Source organism: Myotis nattereri (assembly GCF_964212035.1).
Source record: "Myotis nattereri genome assembly, chromosome: 5".
Classification (NCBI taxonomy): Eukaryota; Metazoa; Chordata; class Mammalia; order Chiroptera; family Vespertilionidae; genus Myotis; species Myotis nattereri.
In genome coordinates this window covers 44,420,305-44,441,966 of record NC_138080.1, presented here as the reverse complement: position 1 = coordinate 44,441,966, position 21,662 = coordinate 44,420,305, and the positions used below count along the sequence as shown (strand labels likewise).

Below are 21,662 nucleotides of genomic sequence, written 5' to 3'. Positions count from 1 at the left end.
ACAGCCAGTAAGCAGAGTCAGGATTCAGGCTCAGCTCATCTGACTTCAGGGTCAGTGCACTTAACAATGACTGGATATTACCTTTTTTTAAAAAAATGGCTACATATTGAATTAATATGTTAATGACAAAAGCCATGAAGAAAGGAAAATTATTAAAGTTAAGAGCAATGACATATGAATTGTGTTAAGGATATTTGGTCACAAATTAGAATGTGTTTAAATGAATTTATGTAAAAAAGAACTCTCAGAAGGGAGAAGGAGAAGGGTGAGCCCATGTGGAGGGTGCAGCTCGGGCAGTGGAAAAGGGTTATGATTGTCGTCTCTCTTGGCTCAGCCTGAAACCGGCATTTTCTCTCTTGGAGCCCTGACAACATCTCTCCTGTGTCTGCCAGTTTCTATTGTGTAAATGCTCCCTGATCTTGGCTGATCTCAAGCTACCGATGTGATGTAATTGAACAGGGAGTAGGGAGTGTAAGAGCAGAAATGACTCTCGAATCAGTGCAGTCCAGCTCCACTGCAACACTGGATCAGAGTCAGGACGCTTAGAAGGAAAAAGGACTGCCTTGTCCTGCCTCAAAAGGAACCACTAGCCAGATTTGTGTTTTAGAAAGAAATGATAAGAACCAAAACCACACTTATCTTTCCCCACCAAAACTAAAGAACTTCTGAAAACAATAATTTGAAGCTTTATCCCTTTGTAGTTTCATTCTCTTGGGAAAATTGTAGTACTCCCTTCCCTTCTCTGGGGAGTGTCTTCCTTGATATTCTGGCAATAATGAACTTTTTTTTTAATTGGAGAGAGACAGAGAGAGAGGGGGGGGGGAGGGAGGGAGGAGGAAACATTGATTAGTTGCCTCCCATATACACCATGACTGGGGATCGAACCCACAACCTCTGCAACCTGGGTATGTTCCCTGACTAGGGATTGAACTGGCAATTTTTTGGTGTTTGGGACATGCTCCAACCAACTGAGCCACACTGACCAGGGCTAAACTTTGTTTTTATTATCTCTTTTAAAATCAGTAATTCCTTTTCTATGTTTGTTTTTTTTGTGTGTTTTTTGTTTGTTTGTTTGTTTTTTAACAAGGATGCAATTGTTACTACATTTCTACATTTTCTTCTTTTTCTGGATGAATGTAATTATTTTGCTGGATATAACACCATGTTTCTTGGATTTTTTACTATGAGGAGAGTCAAGAAACTTAAGGCTCTGGCTGAAGTTATTTTTCCTAAATATAAGATTATTATTCTTGTACAGTATGTTTCTTGCACACCCAATGAACTTGGCCACTGTGACACTGTGATACACATGTTCATAGGACATCCTGGCCATGCCTGTGAGATGCAAATCTCCCAACAGTCATTCCCATCTAGGAGGAAAGATTGCAAGGTTAACACCACACAACCCAAAGACATGATCCATGAAAGGAAAACATGATAAGCTAGATCATTAAAATTAAAAACATCTGCTCTGTAAAAGACAATAGAAAGAGAGTTAAAAGGCAAGTCTCAGACTGGGAGAAAATATTTGCAAAAGACACAACTGACAAAAGACTGACTGTTATCTAAAATATACAAAGAACACTTAAAAGTCAACATAAGAAAACAACCCAATTTAAAAATGGGCCGAAGATTTTGACCCCTCACCAAAGATGTATGGAGGGCGGAAAAGCACATGAAGATGTGCCACATAGCCCTGACCAGTTTGGCTCAGTGGATAGAGGGTCGGCCTGTGGACTGAAGGGTCCCAGGTTCGATTCTGGTCAAGGGCATGTACCTTGGTTGTGGGCACATCCCCAGTAGGGGGTGTGCAGGAGGCAGCTGATCGATGTTTCTCTCATCAATGTTTCTAACTCTCTATCCCTCTCCCTTCCTCTCTGTAAAAAATCAATAAAATATATTTTTTTAAAAAGATGTGCCACATAGCATGTCACACGAGAATACATATCAAAACAACAATGAGATGCCACTACAGACTCATTTGAATGGCCATCATCCAGAACACTGCCAACACCAAATGCTGGAGAGGATGTGGAGCAATGGGAACTCTCACAATCGCTGGTGGGAAAGCAAAACAGCACAGCCACTTTGGAAGATAGTTTGGTGGTTTCTTACTAAACTAAACATATTCTTAACATGTTATCCAGCAATTGCACTTCTTGGTATTTACCCAAAGGAACCGAAAACTGATATCCACACAAAATCCTGACCATATATGTTTATAGTGTAAATATTTAAAAATATTTGTGGAATAAACATTTATTTATAATCACCACAACTTGGAATGACTAAATAAACTGGTGTGTCCAGGCAATGGAATATGATTCAACATTAAAAAGAAATGAGTTCTCAAGCTATGAAAAGACATTGAGAAACCTAAATGCTTATTGCTTCGATTATGTTAGGTCACAATCTTTTGATAATAAATCGAGGACCATTACAAAGACCTATTTACTATTACGATTTCTCAGTAGCATGATGATTGTACCCACTTTCAATTTTAATTTATGGCACAGCGTTCCTGAAGGAGTAATACTACTAAGAAATTCAATGGGAAAATTTTCCTTTTCAGCATCATCTGTTGAATCAATGGAATCGTCACTCAAATATGTGTGAAAATCTCCAAGTACATCCAAAATTTCTTCATTTAATTTTTGAACCTGCTCATTTTTTTGAGAAATGATCACACGTGTAGCCTCAAATTTAATGAGGTACATTGTGCCAATAGTTCCCCTTTAGATACATTCTGTCGCAACGCCGCCTTATTTCAACTTCAGAGGCACGTTGCTGTTCAGACATTTTCTGTCGGTAACGTTGGCTTCTTTCAGCTTCCGATCTACGTTGTGCTAATAGTTGCTCTTCAGATAAGTTCTGTCGCCAACGCCGCCGCCTTTCAGTGTCAGAGGCACGTTGCTCTGCAGACATTTTCTGTCGATAACGCCGGCTCCTTTCAGCTGCAGATCTGCGTTTTGCCAATAGCTGCTCTTCAGATAAATTCTGTGGCCCGCGCCGCCTTCTTTCAGCTTCAGCGGTACATCGCTCTTCAGGCATTTTCTGCTGCGGGACCTGCCTCCACGGGGGGCAGGCAGCCCCACCCACCTGAACGCGTCTGTGGTCCCTCCAGCCTCCCAGGCCCCGGGGTCTTCTCACGAATCTCTCCATCCAGGGTGCTTTCCCTTTCTCCAACAAGGCGATCATATTTGGCTTCTGACGGGACAGTCCGAGCGAGACCAGGGTCTGGTAGTTCTCCAACATGACGTCCTTGTACAGACCTCTCTGCGCGGGGCTCAGCCTCTCCCACTCCTCCCGGGAGAAGTAGATGGCCAGGTCCCCGAACGTCACTGCCGCCCGGGACTTGGGCTTCACCCGTGTGGCTGGCATCCTTTCCTCCTCACCCATAGTCCTCGTCTGGGGAGGGGCAGCGCGCAGGGCAGGTGGGGCAGGTGAGTACATGGCCCGGTGCGCCCAGCGCTGCTCAGGTGGAATGGGCTGCTCTGGGCAGCGCCGTCCTGTGGTTGTCCATGGCCACGTGCGCTCAGCCACGCACCCCGCACCCCCGAGCCGAGCCGGGGAAGCACGTTCTTGTCCACAAGACAATGTTCTCCGAGGACCTCAGCACGCTCGGTCCTCTCCGGAAAAGTTTTAAATATAGAGACACTGCAAAAGAATGAGATAATCTTATATTCACTGAAATCGATGAGATATATGCAATATTCATATATTCCCTCTTCACCATTTTTTTGAGTCCACAGAGTCTCTAAGAAAAAGAGAACCAGATTCTCACTAATCAATCAACATACATTTACTTATTTTAAATAAGTATTTCAAATAGCCCACCATTTATCAGAATGTCAAATAAAACCTTTAGGGATTGGAGAAGTTTTGTGGCAGAATTACCTCTGACAAGTAGAAACTAAGAAGATAGAACAGCTCCCATTCTTCATTAAAGCAATTATGTAACAATACCCACTGTGACACACAGAAAGAAGTCAGAGGAGGTGTGCTCTTAGGTAGCTGGAAGAAAAGAAAGTGACAATAAAATCAAGCCTAACCTCATAGCCTGAGTCACAATGGGCCACACCTTGCAGAAATGACAGGATTTTGACATATGAAAGAACTGGAAGTAATTTTCTTTTGACAGTAAAATGAAATTCTTCTTTGAGCCAACCTGGCAAAGATTGCCAAAGAAAAACAAGAAGTCACAAACTGGGAAAGTTCAAGGTCAAAAGCCAGCAGAATCCCAATGAGTGAAATCATCAAATGCCACTTCAACTCTGGTTGATGGACATGGAATAAATTGACAGCATCCATCGCACAGCTGTCCTCCCAAAGGCCGGAGCAGAGGGGCGTGGCAGGCGGGCCAGTTACACAAGCCTCCTTGTAGAGACCTCTGCTCCAGGCTGACGTGCGTGCTCACAGTGCTAGCATTTTGAAAAATATGTTAACAAAGCTATTAGATATTTCACCTGTAGTTTCAGTCCATACAATTCAATAGAAAGAATACACTTTAAGGAAAGTAAAATATGTAAGATTTTAAATGAAAACATACAATATTTTCCTTCGTAATAATTTTCCATGAAGTGGAATCATTTGCTTATCTCCTTTCACACCCCATACACATTTGTCAGAAGTTCCTCCTGATTCTTCCTCCGAAATACATCCCAAATCCAACCACTTCTGACCACCCACCACCGTTACAGTGCTTGTTGGAGTCACCAACACCTCTCATCTGGACAGTCCCCTCCTAACTGGTCTTCCTGCTGTTATCCTTAGTCTTCTAAAGTTCCTTCTCAACACAGCAGACGAGCATATCCTCTGATCCTTTTAAAGTGTGACACATTTTTTTAAAAGCAGCAAATTGCATCCTGCGCCTCCTGCACTAACCACTGCACTCACAGCGAGAGAAAGCGGCAGTGCTCCCAGGGACCCACCTCTGGCTCCTCTGCACCACTGCCTTCTCTTGCTCACTCTGCTTCAGCCACACCCCAGCCACCTCCAGCCTTTGGCCTTTGCACTGTCTGTTCCTTCTGCATGGAATGCTCTTCCCCCAGATAATGGCAGGGCTAACTCTTAATTTGCTTCAAGTGTCACTGTCACTTTCTCAATGAGAACTACCCTTCCCTTTCCAGTCTTCCTTACCCTGCTTCATTTATTTTTTCTCATAGCATGAATCACCCACTACTGTACTATATTATTTATTTGTTTATTAAAGTTGTTGTTAATTCTCTCCCTATTATGATGTAAACTCCAGGAGGAATGAGTCTTTGAGTTGATGCTTATTACATTCCAGGACCTAGAACAGCAGTTTAAGGCACGCAAGTTATTAATAAGAAATATTGGTTGAATGAATGATTTATAGACAGTGGCATAAAAGCTCAAATCACTTGCAGGACTGAGGTAAAATTTTTTTTAAAAAAGCTATGCTTTCTTGGAAGACATGAGACAATAGGACTAACTCATAATGATATATTGAATAAATAATTTGCACATTTAAACTGGTGATTATAAACAATAGCAACAACATTTTGAGTTGATCACACAAATTAGGATGTGATTTTAAAATTTCATATTAGGAAATAAGAAATAATTTATAAATAAGAGTTAAAATTATCAAGCTGCTTAAAATGGTTTCTCACCCATTTAAATACGTTGAGGATATGAAATAATATTTGAAGAACAGTTATCTTTTCAAAGAACTATTCTATGGATTCCATGGTGCTCTTATTCCTGGTATTGCCAAGCTCATTATATAGGCTTTCTCTCATCCCAAACCAACCAAGAGGTAAGTATAAGGACGCCCATTTAACAGATAAGAGAACTGAGGCTTGGGGAAAATCAGGAATCTTAACATACTGGATCAACAACTGCCTTAATGTCTCTGTGACTTTCTTTATGTTTGCCTTTCCTATTCCTAGAAAAGTTGCCTTTGATTTTGACTTGTTTCAGCCTTGTCTAAAGCATTTTGGGCATACTTATGTAACACATCCAAAACCATTTAGCAGACACTTTGCTAATAGCTTTTGTGATTTGGAAGTTTCATGATCTAATTATTTTATTTACATTTAGTAATTTCACACTAAAAAGGAAAAATTGGGTCCCAAGATTATGGCAAAACTAGTTAGATGAACCATGCCAACTTCAGGGGCATTTAAATATGATTTGTTGAAATCTATTCTAATTAGTTGCCAACGTGATCTAGGCACAGGCATTCACTTCATGTTTTTCTTCGAAGTTATTCTTTGCAAACAAAACAAATAGTTAATTTTCATAGAAACTGAGCAATATTAATGTGGCTATTGTTGCATAAAACTGTGGAACATACCATAGTGTATGTATTTTTAAAAAGTGAACACACCAGTGTAACTGATATTCAGGTAAAGAAACAGAACTATTGGAATTCCAGAAGCTGCCCCTGGACTCCTCGCCCTTCTCATCACCACAGCACCACCCCCTCCCCATAAGGGTCATCATGATACTTGGAGAAATCCTTGTTTCTTCATTTATTTTTCATTATGATTTTTTCCCAGCTTTATTGAGGTATGAATGTCTAAAAAATTGCATATATTTAGGTCAGTGTATTTAAACCTTTTTCATCTCATGGCACACATAAACTAACTAGTGCCCCGGTGCATGGATTCATGCACATTGAAAGGAAATTAATTAGAAGGTGGCCAGTGGGGCGGGGCTGGGCGAGATAGGCCAGACACGCCCTGGAGCCAACCTCCTGCAGTGGCGCCACAGCTCAAAGGGCGTCTGTGGAGTGAGTGGGGTCCCTCTAGCAGGTGGGGTCTCTCAGCCTGGCCTGTGGGGATTGGGCCAAAACTGGCACTCCAACATCCCCCGAGTGGTCCCGGATTGCAAGAAGGCAGTTCTTGGGTGATGCACCCCAGAATCGGGCTCCCTCCTCTCTAGTTCTGGGGTGCGTCACCTGAGAACCACCGCTGCCAAGTCACCGCAGCTTGGCAGCTCCTGTGTTGAGCATCTGCCCGCTGGTGGTCAGTGCACATCATAGCTACTGGTCGGATGGTTGGACAGTCACTTAGCCTTTTATATATATAGCTTACTAAAACTCTGCAGTACACATAGAAATACATTTTTTTGCCAATCTGACAAAAAGAAAGGTAATGTTTTGATCCATTTGCACTGGATGGCTGCTGTGTTGGCTGTTGTCATTTTTTTATTTATTTGACAATCTAAGGGAAAAGAGGTCAGTGCCTCTGACTAAACAGTCATGTATTGTATGTTTTAAAAATATTTGCTGCACACTGGTTGAAAATCACTCATTTAGGATGGACAATGTGATTTTGGGGGGACTGTATATCAAATAATTTTATATACATATACATTGTGAAATGATTACCATAATAAGTTAATTAACACATCCCAGAGTTACCTGTGTGTGTGTGTGTGAACACTCACAGTCTATTCACTTAGCAAATTTCAAGTATACAAAATAGTATTGTTCACTATAGTCACCATGCTGTACATTGCCCAGAACTTACTCATAAATGAAAAATAATTTTGTACCCTATGACCAACAGTTTCCCATTTCCTCAATTCCAGCCTCTGGCAATCAACATCCTGTAAGTTTAACTTTTTAAATTCCACATGTAAGTGAGATCATGAAGTATTTGTCTTTCTGTGTCTGGTTTATCTCACATCACATAACGGCCTCCAGTTTCATTTATGTTGTTGCATATGGATTCTTCATTTCTTTATGGTGTTTCTAAACATTTGGAGGTGAAATCCATCTTGGAGCAGCAATGAAAATTGTCAGTCTACAAGTGGACAGGAAAAAGTTGTTGAACTGGTAGATCATGAGTTGTCTTGAGAGCAGTACAAAGATATACTTTTTTCTCCATGGTTTTCTCATTCTAACAAGTAGAACTATAGTTTATGTCTTCATGTTCATTTGAATTTTCTGGAGTGTCTAAGTTATTTAATAAGAGAGGAGAGAGAACATAAAGAACTCTTCCTTTAAAGTCTAATAAATAACCAAAAAAGAATTATGGTGTTAATTTAAAGAAAACTTTAGAAGAGATCTTAAGTCAGAAAAGCATTTATACTAAATATTCAGTGAGCTCCCTTTTTACATTAAATGCCTTATCAACAATGTGGTCATTGTATTTTCATATTTAATGAACTGACCTTTTATGCAATTCTTTGCTAATATTAGTGTTGAGTAACTTTTAAAATGTCCAAATGAGGTTAACATTTTGTTCAAGGAGGGACATAGTTGTGTAGATGTCTGTGGTTAGAGTTTTCTTAAGGGAAAATTGCTCTGGGAAAGTAGTTACGTTGAAACCAATCTGCTTAGTGTCATGAAGAGGAATTTTTAAGTAGTGACATCTGTTTGACCTATCACGTTGGAAATGCAAACACTCCAACCACGTAAATTATAGCAAATTCTGTTTGCTACCAAAACCTCAGTTGCTCTGTCCTAGTCTAATCAGAAAAAAAGTACACTTATTTTGTATGATTTTATTTTTGGAAATATAAAATAATATTAAATTAAATTATAAAGTAGATAAACAGAAAAAGAAAAAGGTAATCATCCACAATTACACTATTCACAAATAACTCTTAAAATGCTACTCTATGTTTTGCCCTTTTTCTCACACATATATGACACGTATTTGTTAATGAGATAGAATAATACTGTATATATTGTTTTATAATGTGTATTTTTGTGGTTTTTTAATGCATTTTAAACATATTGTCACATCATTCATTATCTATATATATAAAAGCCCAGCTACCAGAATGGCGGAACAACCAGAATGACCGGAATGACTGGTGGCTATGACAAGCACTGCAGCAGCCAACCAGCTTGATCTAGGCCCTGATCGGCTCCCAACACCCCAATTGAGGGTGGGGCCAGCCGGCCAACCATCTATGGCCCCTCATCCTGGCTGACTCCACCCCTAATTGGCCTCCAACACCCTGATCAGGGGCAGGGCCAGCCAGCCAACCACCCACAGCCCCGATGGGTCCCCATTGGGGTGGGCTGGCCGGACCCCACCCGTGCATGAATTCATGCCCTAGGCCTCTAGTTGATTTATAAATACATTTTTATGTTCAAGATGTATTTCAATAAACACACTGTTGAGATTTTTGTTAGTTACTTTATCTGTTTTATACATGAGTGCATATGAATATACATACACTGAGTGGCCCAATTATTATGACCACCTGATGTTTGTAGACAAATTAGCTATAATTTCGCGCTGAAGTTGCTAGAGGGCCAGACCATTATAAACATCTGAATAGCACAACATACCTAAGTACCATTGCTGATCAAGTTCATCCTATCATGTTGATGGCATATCCCAATGGAGATGGCTTCTTCCAACAAGACAGTGCACCATGCCACGGTGCTCATATTGTTCAGGAGTGGTTTCGAGGATATGAGGGAGACTTTACCTTGTTTAGGTGGCCCCCACAATCACCAGATCTCAATCCAATTGAGCATTTGTGGGATGAAGTTAAAAGAGCCATCAGGCAGCTGGTTCCACAACCATCAAATCTCACAGAACTGGACAGTGCTATTCATCAGGCATGGTGTCAGATTCCTCACATCACCTTTCAACATCTCATGGAGTCAATGCCAAGAAGAATCGCCACAGTATTGAAGGCAAAGGGTGGTCCAACGAAATACTGATGGGGTGGTCACAATGATCTGGCCGGTCATAATAATCTGGCCACTCAGTGTATATATGTGTGCATGTGTGCATGCTAGTTATTTGTATTATTTGCCTATTTTTCCATTGGTATCTTTCTCTTTAATATTATTTTCTATGGAATCAACTTAGTAAGGATTTAATTGTCATATATTCATGACTCAAAATACATTGTTTAAAATTGGTCTTTCAAGTTCATTTATTTTTAAGCTTACATTTAGAAATTTTTTTTCTTCACAGATTCTTTTTCTAATGTGATATTTCAGTAAGAAAATGCCCCAAATACAATTATATAAATCTTCACTCATATTTCCCTTTAATCCATATATGATTAAAATTTATTTTCATTTAGTCTTTAATCCTTGTGTGGAATAAAATAACTTTAGAAAAGCAGAACTTTATTTCAAAATTATTATCAGAATAAAAATTAAAATAAGCACCAGAATTTTTTTTCAAAATTATTATCAGTTTTAAACACATTTGCTGGATAGTGAATTCTCTTCCTCTGATTTGGACTGGCCTTTTTATCTAATTCTAAATTCTTATAGGTTCTTAGATCTATTTATGTTTTCTCCTCTTATTCCATTTACGTAACAATATTTTATCATTGCCATACTAATTAAAAATTTTTTATCTTGATCATGCATTTTAATTTCTGATAGGGCATGTCTTCCTCCTTAATTCATGTAATATTATTCCATTTCATTAATAGTAAAGGGAACTTGTGTCAGCATGCTTTCATTTATCTCCTCCAAACCTTTGGCCTCTATTGTCATGTGTTTTACTTCTACATATGCTATACTCTAACCCCACAATATATTGCTATTATTTTTGCTTTAAACAATTACTTATCTAAGGCTAATTGCACTCACTTCTGAGAAAATATCCTTGTGAGGCTCTACTTGATGCCCTCTATGTTAGGAGACATTTCCATTCTGGCTAAACGGAGTACAAGATAGATCAGACTGGACTCCAGTACTCCAGGCAAAATGTAAGAGCCCCCCCTTGATATTCCCTTTAACCCACCATTTTAGCAAAAGTAGATTCTCATAAAGTCTTTTGTTATTGTGTTACAAAGTAGAAAGGGAGCCGAAACCGGTTTGGCTCAGTGGATAGAGTGTCGGCCTGCGGACTGAAGGGTCCCAGGTTCGATTCCGGTCAAGGGCATGTACCTGGGTTGCGGGCACATCCCCAGTGGGAGATGTGCAGGAGGCAGCTGATCGATGTTTCTCTCTCATCGATGTTTCTGACTCTCTATCTCTCTCCCTTCCTTTCTGTAAAAAAACAATAAAATATTAAAAAAAAAAAAAGTAGAAAGGGAGATGGCAAAAAAGGAAGTGAGGCCCAACAGACATTCACCAATCCACCGATGCCCTACCAAGGGATCAGTACCCAGTTAAAGAATGGTCACCCAGGAGTTTCAGTGGTAACAACAAGCAAAACTGTGAGCAGTTTATAGATAAGTTTGAAAGATCAGAGAAATGGCAAGTAGATAACTCAGGGGAGAGGGTAAAACATCCTTCTCCCTTCACCAATCCCCCCAAATTATTTCACCACCATATATGAAATAAAGAAAAGTGACTTTGAGTGGGAAGTATTTGTTGCTGGGGGTGATAGGCAAAATATGGAAGGGCTATAATTGGGGTACCCAATTTCTACCAGCTCAGCCTCCTTTAACATCTACATTCCACTGAAGCATCACTACAGATCCCAAGGGTGCCACAGATGATGATTAAAAATAACTGTCCTAAGGAATCATTCCTTAGTAAGGCACATAGAAGGTTTTCAGTGATTTGGTGCTGCACTCTCCAGTCCTTCTCATTTGAATTCCCATGTTTTCTTGTGCCTATGTCCAACCATGCAGAACTATCTCCAGGTCCCACAGTGCACTTCATTCTTTGTGTCTCTGTTTCTCTATTGTCTCTGTCTCTCTCTTCTAAACAATGATCTCCTTTTATCTACTAGACAAACATTGACTTATTTGGGGAAGCTGCCTGACAATCTTGTATTAGACTAAAGGGCATAGATGCTTCTATGTGTAGCATAGATGCTTCTATGTGCAGATGTCTACAAACCAGTTAAATTGAGAACTAATTAAAATCAGGTAACCAATTTGGGATTATTATTGTCTTTACATTCTTTTGACTAGCACACAGTTGTTGACATATAGTTATAATAGGTCAGATGGAAAAGTATCAATTAGTGATTGCTTTATAATTAAGTACCCCAAAATATACTATCTCAAAACAAAAACCATGTATTTATCCCATAATTGTGTAAATTGATTGGGAAGTTCTGTTCATCTGGGCTGGATTTGGCTGATCTCAGAGGACTTTCTCATGGTTGTCTGTGATCAGCTGGCTGGTCCAAGATGGCCTGAACTAAAATGACTCATCTCTATTATGGATGTGGGCTCTCCTCTGACAGTGGAATAGCTGGAGCATGTTAGAAAGCAGCAGCAGTCTTCTGAGAGACTCAACATAGACAGACACACAGGAGGCCTCTGGAGCTCTAGGCTCAGCACAATGCCAGCTCTGCCATTCTGCCATTCATATATATATATATATATGAATAAAAGACAGAGATGTTAATTGACCATACCTTCGCTACACCCATCAGCCAATCAGAAGAGTATGCAAATTAACCGAACAAAGATGGCTGTTAAATTTGCATACTGCAGGCAGGGCAGCACAGTGCAATCCGCCCGCCCCACCGCCCGCCGGACCTGCAGTACGTCTGCGTGGCCTGGTGGCTGGCAGGGCCTGCAGTCCATGTGCACGGCCTGGCGGGCAGCGGGGCGGGGTGGGGCACGGCAGATCGTGATCCACCTGGTCCACATCCCGCCCCACCCCGCCGCCCGCCAGGCCTGCGATCTGTGTGCTCGGCCTGGCGGCCGGTGGGGCGGGGCGAGGTGGATCATGATCCGCCCGCCCTGCCCCACGGCCCTCCGGACCTGCCATGTGCGACCCAGCACGGGATCAGGGCCTGCCATCTGCCACCCAGGGAGCCAGCCTAAGCCAGCAGGTGGTTATCTCCCGAGGGGTCCCAGACTGTGAGAGGGCACAGGTCCAGCTGAGGGACACTCCCCCCTGCCAGTGCACAAATTTTTGTGAATCGGGCCTCTAATATATATATATATATATATATATATATATATATATATATATATCCCACACACATCTTTAGGATATATATATATATATATATATATATATACATATACACACATCTTTAGGATATATATATATATACACACATCTTTAGGATATATATATATATATATATATATATATATATATATATATATCAAGTCCTGATTTATGGAGCAGGAAGAAGAAATGAATAATTATTGCCATTTTTTGTAATTATTTTATGATAAATAAAAACATTGACTACATATGACAACTACATTGATATTTGGTAGTACTACTTGAACAAGACCCAAGATTGTCTTAAAGATGTGTGTGGGATACAGATTGAATACATAATTTTTTAAAAATGTAATTTAAACACAAAAGAAAACTATAAAATTAATTAAGGAATCTTGCTTTTTTATCTAACTGCTCCAGAAGATAAATCACTCAAATATGGTACCTGTGGTCTCAGATACCATTTAGTCGGTTTTTCTGGAATAGGTTAGGAATCAAGCTTAAACATTCCTCAGGGGACATTAGAGTCCTTTGTTCCATAAACCCAGGAAACGCCAAACTGCTCCCCCTAACACTAGCAATGATGTCCAGAAATAATTGGCAGTGCACTTTCTGGGCCATTTCAAGGGGCACTGATTCCCCCAAACAATCTTTGTTTCTCTTTTTCTGACTATTGTAAAGATCTCAGCCTAAACACCCAAGGAATACAATGCTTTGAATTTACAAATTTTATATCTATAATTATAAAAATAGAACTATTCAATTAGAAGTGGAGTCAAAAGTATCCTCCTAATTGCTCTAACAAGATTTTATGGGCTTTATCTTTTAATTTACATAAAATAAAAATGTCTATGCATAATAATGTTCTACAATACTGTATACTAGTAAACTAAATGTAAAATAAATATTTTCCCAATATGAGTTCTTTTATAATCTGAAAATCAAACTGAAAATTGACCTTTTGGAACTTTGAACTAAAAGAAATCATTTGGCAAAATGAAATGGAAAAAGTTTGCTCTTAAGGTTAAATAGCCTCTTAAAAATGGAACAAAGAACAAAATGCTTTAATAACAGACATAGAAAAAAGAGGTATAAAGAGGAAAAGTAAAGAATATATTGCAATTGTTAGATTTTTAAGTATTGGGAGGATTGTATTTCATAAGTAAGAATGTCACCAAGTATCATGTTCCAATCAATTTCTGTTCACCTTATTCCTGAAATGACTGTCAACTAGATTTCTTCAGTTCCATATTCACTTTTGAAAAGTAAGATTGATGGGGTCAATTACTGAAGTATGTGGGAAGAGCGGCTGGAAGAAGCAAGAGATTGATGTACTGTCAGAATTTGGCAGTTATATGCCAAGAATGACAAGGCAGAACAGATGTGAGACAATGACTGGAAAATGCTATAGAAGTGGGTGTAGGCCTCATGCTAAGGAAAGACTTGTCAAACTAATTATCAATCTGCGCGTGGTCAGGCAAACACAGGTACTCTCTGGAAAGCTGTTAACATTCAACTAATCATTCTGGGAGGTTCAGAACACACAATATGTTCTCCATTTTATATGAAGACCAGTTCTCAAACTTAGGGAACCTTCCTTGAGAGAGTGTAGAGAACACTGAGAATAGAGTCCAGATCTTCAGGTTTTGGGAACTGGCAGATATGAGTCAAGGCCTTGGGTCTTCCAGATGACTCGGCCGTATAATATTAGACAGTCCTGGCCTCCCAGATCTCAGGTAAAATAGAAAGTGGAAACGGCTTAGGAAACATTTACAGGAGTAGGAGATGAGAAAACCATCAATGACATAAGGCGCAAGTAAAGGCCAAGGATTTACAAAAGCTTGTTCCTAGGACTGCATTCAGGCTTTGCGGGGCCTGAAATTTATGCAATTGGGAGAGCTGGTTCTCTTTTTTAAAAAATTACTAATACAAAATTGGATTTGAATGTAAATATTAATTTAGAATGTCAATGGAAAAGAAAACCAATTTTTGGAGTCTTAAAGATTTATTTTTTTCTGAAATGTTTTTAGTCCATTTACCAAATCTATTGTCTTAGTTCTGCTCTCTGGCTTCCCCTCCCACCTAGAATATGCTACACCTCCCATCAACTCCCAGATCTCAAGGGGCCCATGTAAGAAAGGAGCCATGAAGCTTAATCTTCCTTATCTACACTAGAAATCCCTCTTGTGATTCAACAATATACAGATCTTGAATGAGTAGATTTGTATTTTAAAATGGCAGTCAATGAAGTTCCATGTCTATTAATTGTGGAATTCTAGATTAAAAAAAGAAGGAGGAGAAGAAGAAATATAGGGATCATGCTAGACTAAACTAAAGCTCAGAAATTTAGGGAATTACTAAGGCTGCCAAGCCAGCCCTCTTGTCTGATGGTCTTTCTAATGCAGTCCACTGCCCACTGCCTCTTCAAATCAGAACTCATTTGGATTAATTTAGCAATATTTTCTGAGGAATACCTAGATCTCTATTGAGGGGATAGGAACACATAAAACGATTTTGTACTTTCTTCCTCCTGAACATTATAGTCCAGCAGAGCAGGACAACAAACATGGATGATAAATGATCATAAGTCAGTAAGCTGGCAACACAACTGAATATTTGTTAGTCACTTTCAATCTAAATAATACTGGATACATCTTTGTAAAGTATCCAGTACTAAGATGTTCCTCCTAATTCCTATGAATATGAGAATATTTGGACTCATTGCATACTCTTTTCTATAAAAGTATCAACCAGAAGATCTGACTAATATCACCGTCATGTGTCTCTCCCTGGAGAGCCTGGCCCAGCTTTCTGCGATTATCATATTATCTCTCTGTTGCTGTTTGATTTTTGGTTAGCCTGACACCACTGAGTCCCATCTTCAGGATTAATAATCTGGATTCATTTTCAAAGCTCTTCAAGCAAAGTGGTTTTACTTAAGACTTGGTTCCGGAAGATCTGTGCCTCATCATTCTTCACATCTGCCTTCCATTCACTGTAATAAAGTTATTTGCTGATGTCATTTCTCATTTGGCTCCCAAATGCTGACGTCTGGACTAGTTCCTCACACTCATTGTCTCAGAATGAAAGAATTGGCTTCAAGTATCTTGTTTGGAAATATTTTGTGCCTTTGAATATTAATAGGTAACTACAGATTTCTTGGCAGTGACTACGGTGGACGTGAGTAGAGCTGTTTCCTTTTTATTAATCCACTATTCAGGGTTCCAGGAATGACTGTCTATATCCCAGCACTTCCTTCCCTGAAACAGGCTCTGCTAACTCTTGGATCCTACTTTGAACTCCAGTCCCATATTGATATCACAGTTTGTCTAGTTAACTTATTTGATAATGTCGGTGGATTTCAATAGGGAGTTTGTGGAGTTCTTATTCTGTTTGTATTATTCCTGTTACACTCCTAAACTACCCACCTATATTTATTCAACAAATATCATTTGCCTCTTAGATGTTAGGCACTGTATTAGAAACAATGACATGCAAAATGTGCATTGCATACAAGATTAACGTCCAGGCTTTCTTCCTATTTGTCAACTCTCAGTATGAACTATGAGCTAATAAATACTTGAGGAAGCATAATATGTTTGGACCTCCTACTCTATAAACATTATATATTTGGGTTCCCTTTATGTTCTATTGATATAGGGCAGACAGATGACCTTTTTCATTTAGACCTTCATACTCAAATACTCTGGATATCTGTGAAATAATAAAAAATGTATTGTACCTCTGCTCTTGTCTCTGTGGGAAGCATATAAATCATTGTTGCAGAGCCTAAGTTGATTACTTTAGATGATATCAAGGAGAGAACAGAGTTTAATCAAGTGAAACATTTTTCCAGAGGAGTAGTTAAAATCCTTAGTTTATAGTTATAAGATTGAGTTTGCTAAGACAGCAAAAATGAATAGGGGAAGACTAGTTTATAACAGATACCAGTTACCTAAGTGAACTGACTTGAATTCTCTCAGGAACTATAAAGTAACCTGTGAACTTTTGACTTTTAGAGAAGCAAGACTAGGAAAAGTCTATACCAGAAGAATCCTAATGGTCAAGCATCATGGGAATTTCTTAATCTATTTTTACAGAGGTAATATCACCCACTAGCATATCACTGATAATTATCAAGTGATATAATATAAATCTACTCGTATATATAATGTAAATTTTTTCCCCCAAATACTGGAAAGTTTATACCATGTAAAACAATTACTAAATAAACCAAATGGTATGACCAGGTTATTGTTCAACTTATATTTGCAACCGGAAAGGTTATTCTTGCTATGCATCTTTGAGCACTTTCTGAAATCCATTTTAGGTGTCCACTCTGCTCTCAGTGTGCCTCTTCTCCACAAGCCAATGAAAGCATTGAGCCTTGGCTGCATTGTTTGCCTATGTGGACACCATGGACATCTGGCCCAAGAACTAAGCTAGTCAGATTGGCTTGCTCAAAAATTGAACTAAGATGCACAGAAGCTTAGCATTAGTTGGTGGCATCCTTGGAAATAGAAAAGTATAACGAGCTGGGAATAAGGGAGGTCATTTGGGGCCATCCTGGTGAAAGAATGCAGTGGGATGGCCTGCTGAGAAAAAAGCAGGATGAGCAAGGACGAAAGGAGAAAGGTGAGGTGCTTTGGCTCTTTGTGGATTATCTCCATACCCTGCCCTTGAGCCCTGGAAGATTCAACCAGCCTTACCCCATAACCCATTGACTCCTTATGTAAATCTTCCTTTATATAGGAAGATGAGTGAGTTTCTCTTTCTTGCAAATTTGCCTATGTTAGTTTTTGATAAATAAACCAATAATATCACCTCAAACTCATCATGCAAGCACAAGAAACTCAAAGTTAAAGGTGACTGAAATATAAAATTGCTATTGGCTTTCTCTTAGTACCAGCATTTTGGGGAGGGATTATAGAGTAATATGGAATGACGAGGTCCTTACGCACGTTTATAGTAGATATGGGAACTAGAAAAACACAAATGTTCTCCGATGGATGGGGCTGTGAATGAATGGAAAGCAACATGTGGCTCATCATGTTCTCAGCTGCCTATCTCCCGCACTCTCATAAGTGCATTTTTCAGAGCAGTTGGAGAAACAACTAGGACGCAAGTGGATTAGTGACTACTCATCCATTTTCGCTGCTGCCAAGGCGAATCTTCCCAAATCCTGATTACGTTTATTTAAGGGAAACATCTGCCAATAAAAAGGAGACGTGTTTATGGTAATGGCAACACCATGGCTTCTGTTCTCTGAATCATAGTAACACTGGCTGGATGGCTGTGTCCTTGAGGGTTTTCGTTCATTCTTTTTATTATCTTTACTAAATAATAAACCCTTTAAAGTGAACTTCTTGTGCCACTGAGATTGCTAGCAGCTATGGCAATAAAAGAGCTGATTGTCGTCTTTCCTGTTGAAAGACATTGATGAGGCAAGGGAAGCACTCAGGAAGCAACTCAGTTTGCTAACATAAACTGTGGATGTTTCTTTCCCGAGTTTAGACACTAACCAGCGATGAGCCAGCTGAGAACTGTGAGAACATTGTATATTCTCACAGATCTGAGCAGCCAGAGTGTGAATTGTTTAAATTATTTTTCAATTTTCTAAGAATAGTAATAAATAAGAAGTTGTCCACTATCTGGGGATAGAACTGTGGAGGGTCTGTAAAATAGACAGTCCTTCCTGGGTAGGACTGTCTTCCTTATCTTACTCATAAATTTATTTGGAAAATAATGGACTATTTTAAAAACATAAAACTTCATGTCTATTCAACAAATACTTTAGGTCCCATTGTGTGAAGGACACTTCCTCTAGTGGAGACAAAGATGAATCAAGCATAGTTTCTGGCCTCAGAGAGCTTCAATCTCTGTGGGAATCACCAAGCCAGGTAGTAGGGTACAACAGCAAATCTAATGACTTATATTCCCTGCTCTTAGGGACTGTATTTGTTTCCTATGGCTGTTGTAACAAACGACCACAAACTGCATGACTTATAGCAACAGGTGTTGATTCTCTCTCACTCTGGAGGGTAGAAGCTGGAAATCAACGTGTTGCCAAGACTATACCACCTCCAGGGCATCAAGTAGAGGATCCTTCCTTGTCTAACTGGATTCTGGTGGCCCCAGGCATTCCTTGACTTGTGGTGGTATAACTCCAGTCTCCACCTCCTTCTTCAATGACCCTCTTCCCTCTGTGTCTGGGTTCTCACCTCATCACCTTATAAAGACACCAGTCGTGTGGGATTAGGAGCTGACCCTACTCCAATATGACCTCATCTTAATCAATTACGTCAGCAATGATGCTATTTCCAAATCAGGTCATGTTCTGAAGTACCAGGGGTTAGGACTTCAATATTTCTTTTGGGGAAACACAATTCAACCCATAACATGGGGCACTCAGGGAAATGTTATTTATAAAAATAGAACAATCACATATTTGTAGAAAATAATGAGATATAAAAACAACGGAAGAATTGCTAATGAATTGTTGAGCTATTTGAGCTTGAGGTGGACACAGATGATAAAGAAATTTATAATCCTAGTTCTGAGGTTCATCACTAGTTTTCAAACCAGTCTTATTCTGAATTGAAAATGCTGCTCCTACCTCCCTCACCAAATACTTCTATCAACCAAACACAGTGACGTCAATTTCTCACCTTTGAATATACTGCAACAGGGCCTGGGCCCTGAGACAAAATATCAGACCTCCCAAATCAGAGTTACTTGCTTGAAACCCTGGCAAGCCTCTGCCACAAGGATTTCCTTCTTGGCTACTTCAATAAGAACAGGACTGAAGTCCAAGTCATAATTCTGCTCAGCTCTCAGCTGAAAGTACTGAAATGATATTAGTCCCACACTTGTTTCTTGGCCCTATGTTCCTTTGTGAAAGTCTTTTGAAAACCCTCCTCTGACAGCACCCCCAGGTTCCTTCCTTAGCCTCCCCATCTGTGTGGGTCAGCAAATGCATGGCCCTGCCTTCTACCATGGAGCCTCAGTTACAGAATATGAGTGGATGGATGAATGGAAGCAAGCAGGTTGGGCAGAAGTAGGGGGACACATGCTACTGTTATGTGGAGAACAATGGGCAGTCTCAAATACACATGGAATAATAATATACTGAGCACAGACTGGCCTGAAAGGAGTCTGTTGAATAGAGAATAATTTGGGGCTTGTATATCTTGCAAGAGATTCATATTATCAAAATGAATCCATCCAAAAGTTGGGGTTAGTTAGGATGTTATAGTTTCTACGAAATAGGAAACAAGTACGTAATCAACACTACGAAAGAAAACTGCAGAGTATATAACTGCAGTTTTATCTTTCCCATTTTTTTGGGGGTGGGGGGGCAGTTTCCTGCTTTAAAATTTATTTACTCTCCAAAGAAAAGCTACTTTTATTTCATTATTTTTTTAAGCACACATGGGCTTTAATTTGGTGAGAAAATATCCTTGCCATTAAGAGGATTCTGCCTCATTGCCTCCAATAAAAAAGCCTTCCCCTTAAATTGGCAGAACTCAAGGAAGCATGAATTAAAACAACATTTGTTGTTTGTCCCTTTGATCAACAAACACCCATCTCCAAAAGAAAACACTCTAAACCAGGCCACACTGAAAAACAGTCTCTTCCCTGCTGCAGTCTGGTCTCCCTCTGATGGAGGCGACTGACTGATCAGGGAAAGGCACTGCCCCCTCATCCCCTTGCTGCTGCTGCTGCCCCTGGCATCCCTCTGCAGGAGGCAACAGGGGAAGGCGACGCCCCCATCATGCCTGGCTGCTACCACTGCCAGCCACGAGGCTGCCTGAGCCTCAGGCCCTCACAGTGGCAGCAGCCATCGGTGGCTTGCCTGAGCCCCGGGCCGGCCCTCGGGAAGTGGCATCTGCCATCGAGTCCCTAGCACTACAAGTCCCTGCCCCCATCACTGACGCTGCAAGTCCCCACCCACCCGTGCCTGCTGCGTGTGCAGCCTGCTGATCAGTCGTTACTGTGACAGCATCCTGACCAATTTGCATATTACCCTATTATTAGATAGATAGTGAAATCCCCACCCCTGAACATCTATCAATTTTATTTCTTTAAATAAAGGACAGTACTTAATAGAATTAGTTTTCTTTGATTCCACTTGCATATATAAACTTTACTTTTTCTACTTTCATTTTGAAATGTTAAGTGCCTGTACAAAATGGTGGAACCTGGTTTGTAGTTTTATGTGGATACTTTCCAGATTAATATTGATTGAAATTTTTGTAATAAAGCATATCTCCTGGAATTACTGCATTTCCTAGTAAAAGCTGCACTTACCTAACCACTTCCATATTCTTTTACTACCAATAAAAATGTACTGTAGCCCAGCCGGCATGACTCAGTGGTTGAGCATCAATCTATGAACACGGAGGTATCAGTTAGATTCCTGGTCAGGGCATGTGCCTGGGTTGCGGTCTCAATCCCCAGTGTGGGGTGTGCAGGAGGCAGCCGATCAATAAATTCTCTCTTCATTGATGTTTCTATCTCTCTCTCCTTCTCTCTTTCTCTCAAATAAATAAAAATATATTTTAATGCCCTAACCAGTTTGGCTTAGTGGAAAGAGCATTGGCCTGCAGACTGAAGGGTCCCAGGTTCGATTCCAGTCAAGAGCATGTACCTTGGTTGAGGGCACATCCCCAGTAGGGGATGTGCAGGAGGCAGCTGATCGATGTTTCTCTCTCATCAATGTTTCTAACTCTCTATCCCTCTCCCTACGTCTCTGTAAAAAAAAAAAAACCCACAATAATATATATATATATATATATATATATATATATATATACATATATATATATATATA

The 21,662-nt window shown here is 39.9% G+C and overlaps 1 protein-coding gene across 2 annotated transcripts in view; it reads right to left on the bottom strand.

The window, feature by feature from the left end:
- Positions 1-2,246: 2,246 nt before the first annotated feature.
- LOC308520744 (uncharacterized protein) overlaps positions 2,247-21,662 on the bottom strand; it is a 90,965-nt gene continuing 71,549 nt past the window's right edge. The window contains exon 3 of one of the 2 annotated variants that reach the window (XM_081093457.1): positions 2,247-3,657. In XM_081093457.1, coding sequence (XP_080949583.1) covers positions 2,704-3,453 — 750 coding nt within the window. In that variant the 5' untranslated portion in view covers positions 3,454-3,657 and the 3' untranslated portion in view covers positions 2,247-2,703. The remainder of the gene's footprint in view (positions 3,658-21,662) is intronic. The other variant, XM_081093458.1, reaches the window with a different exon arrangement.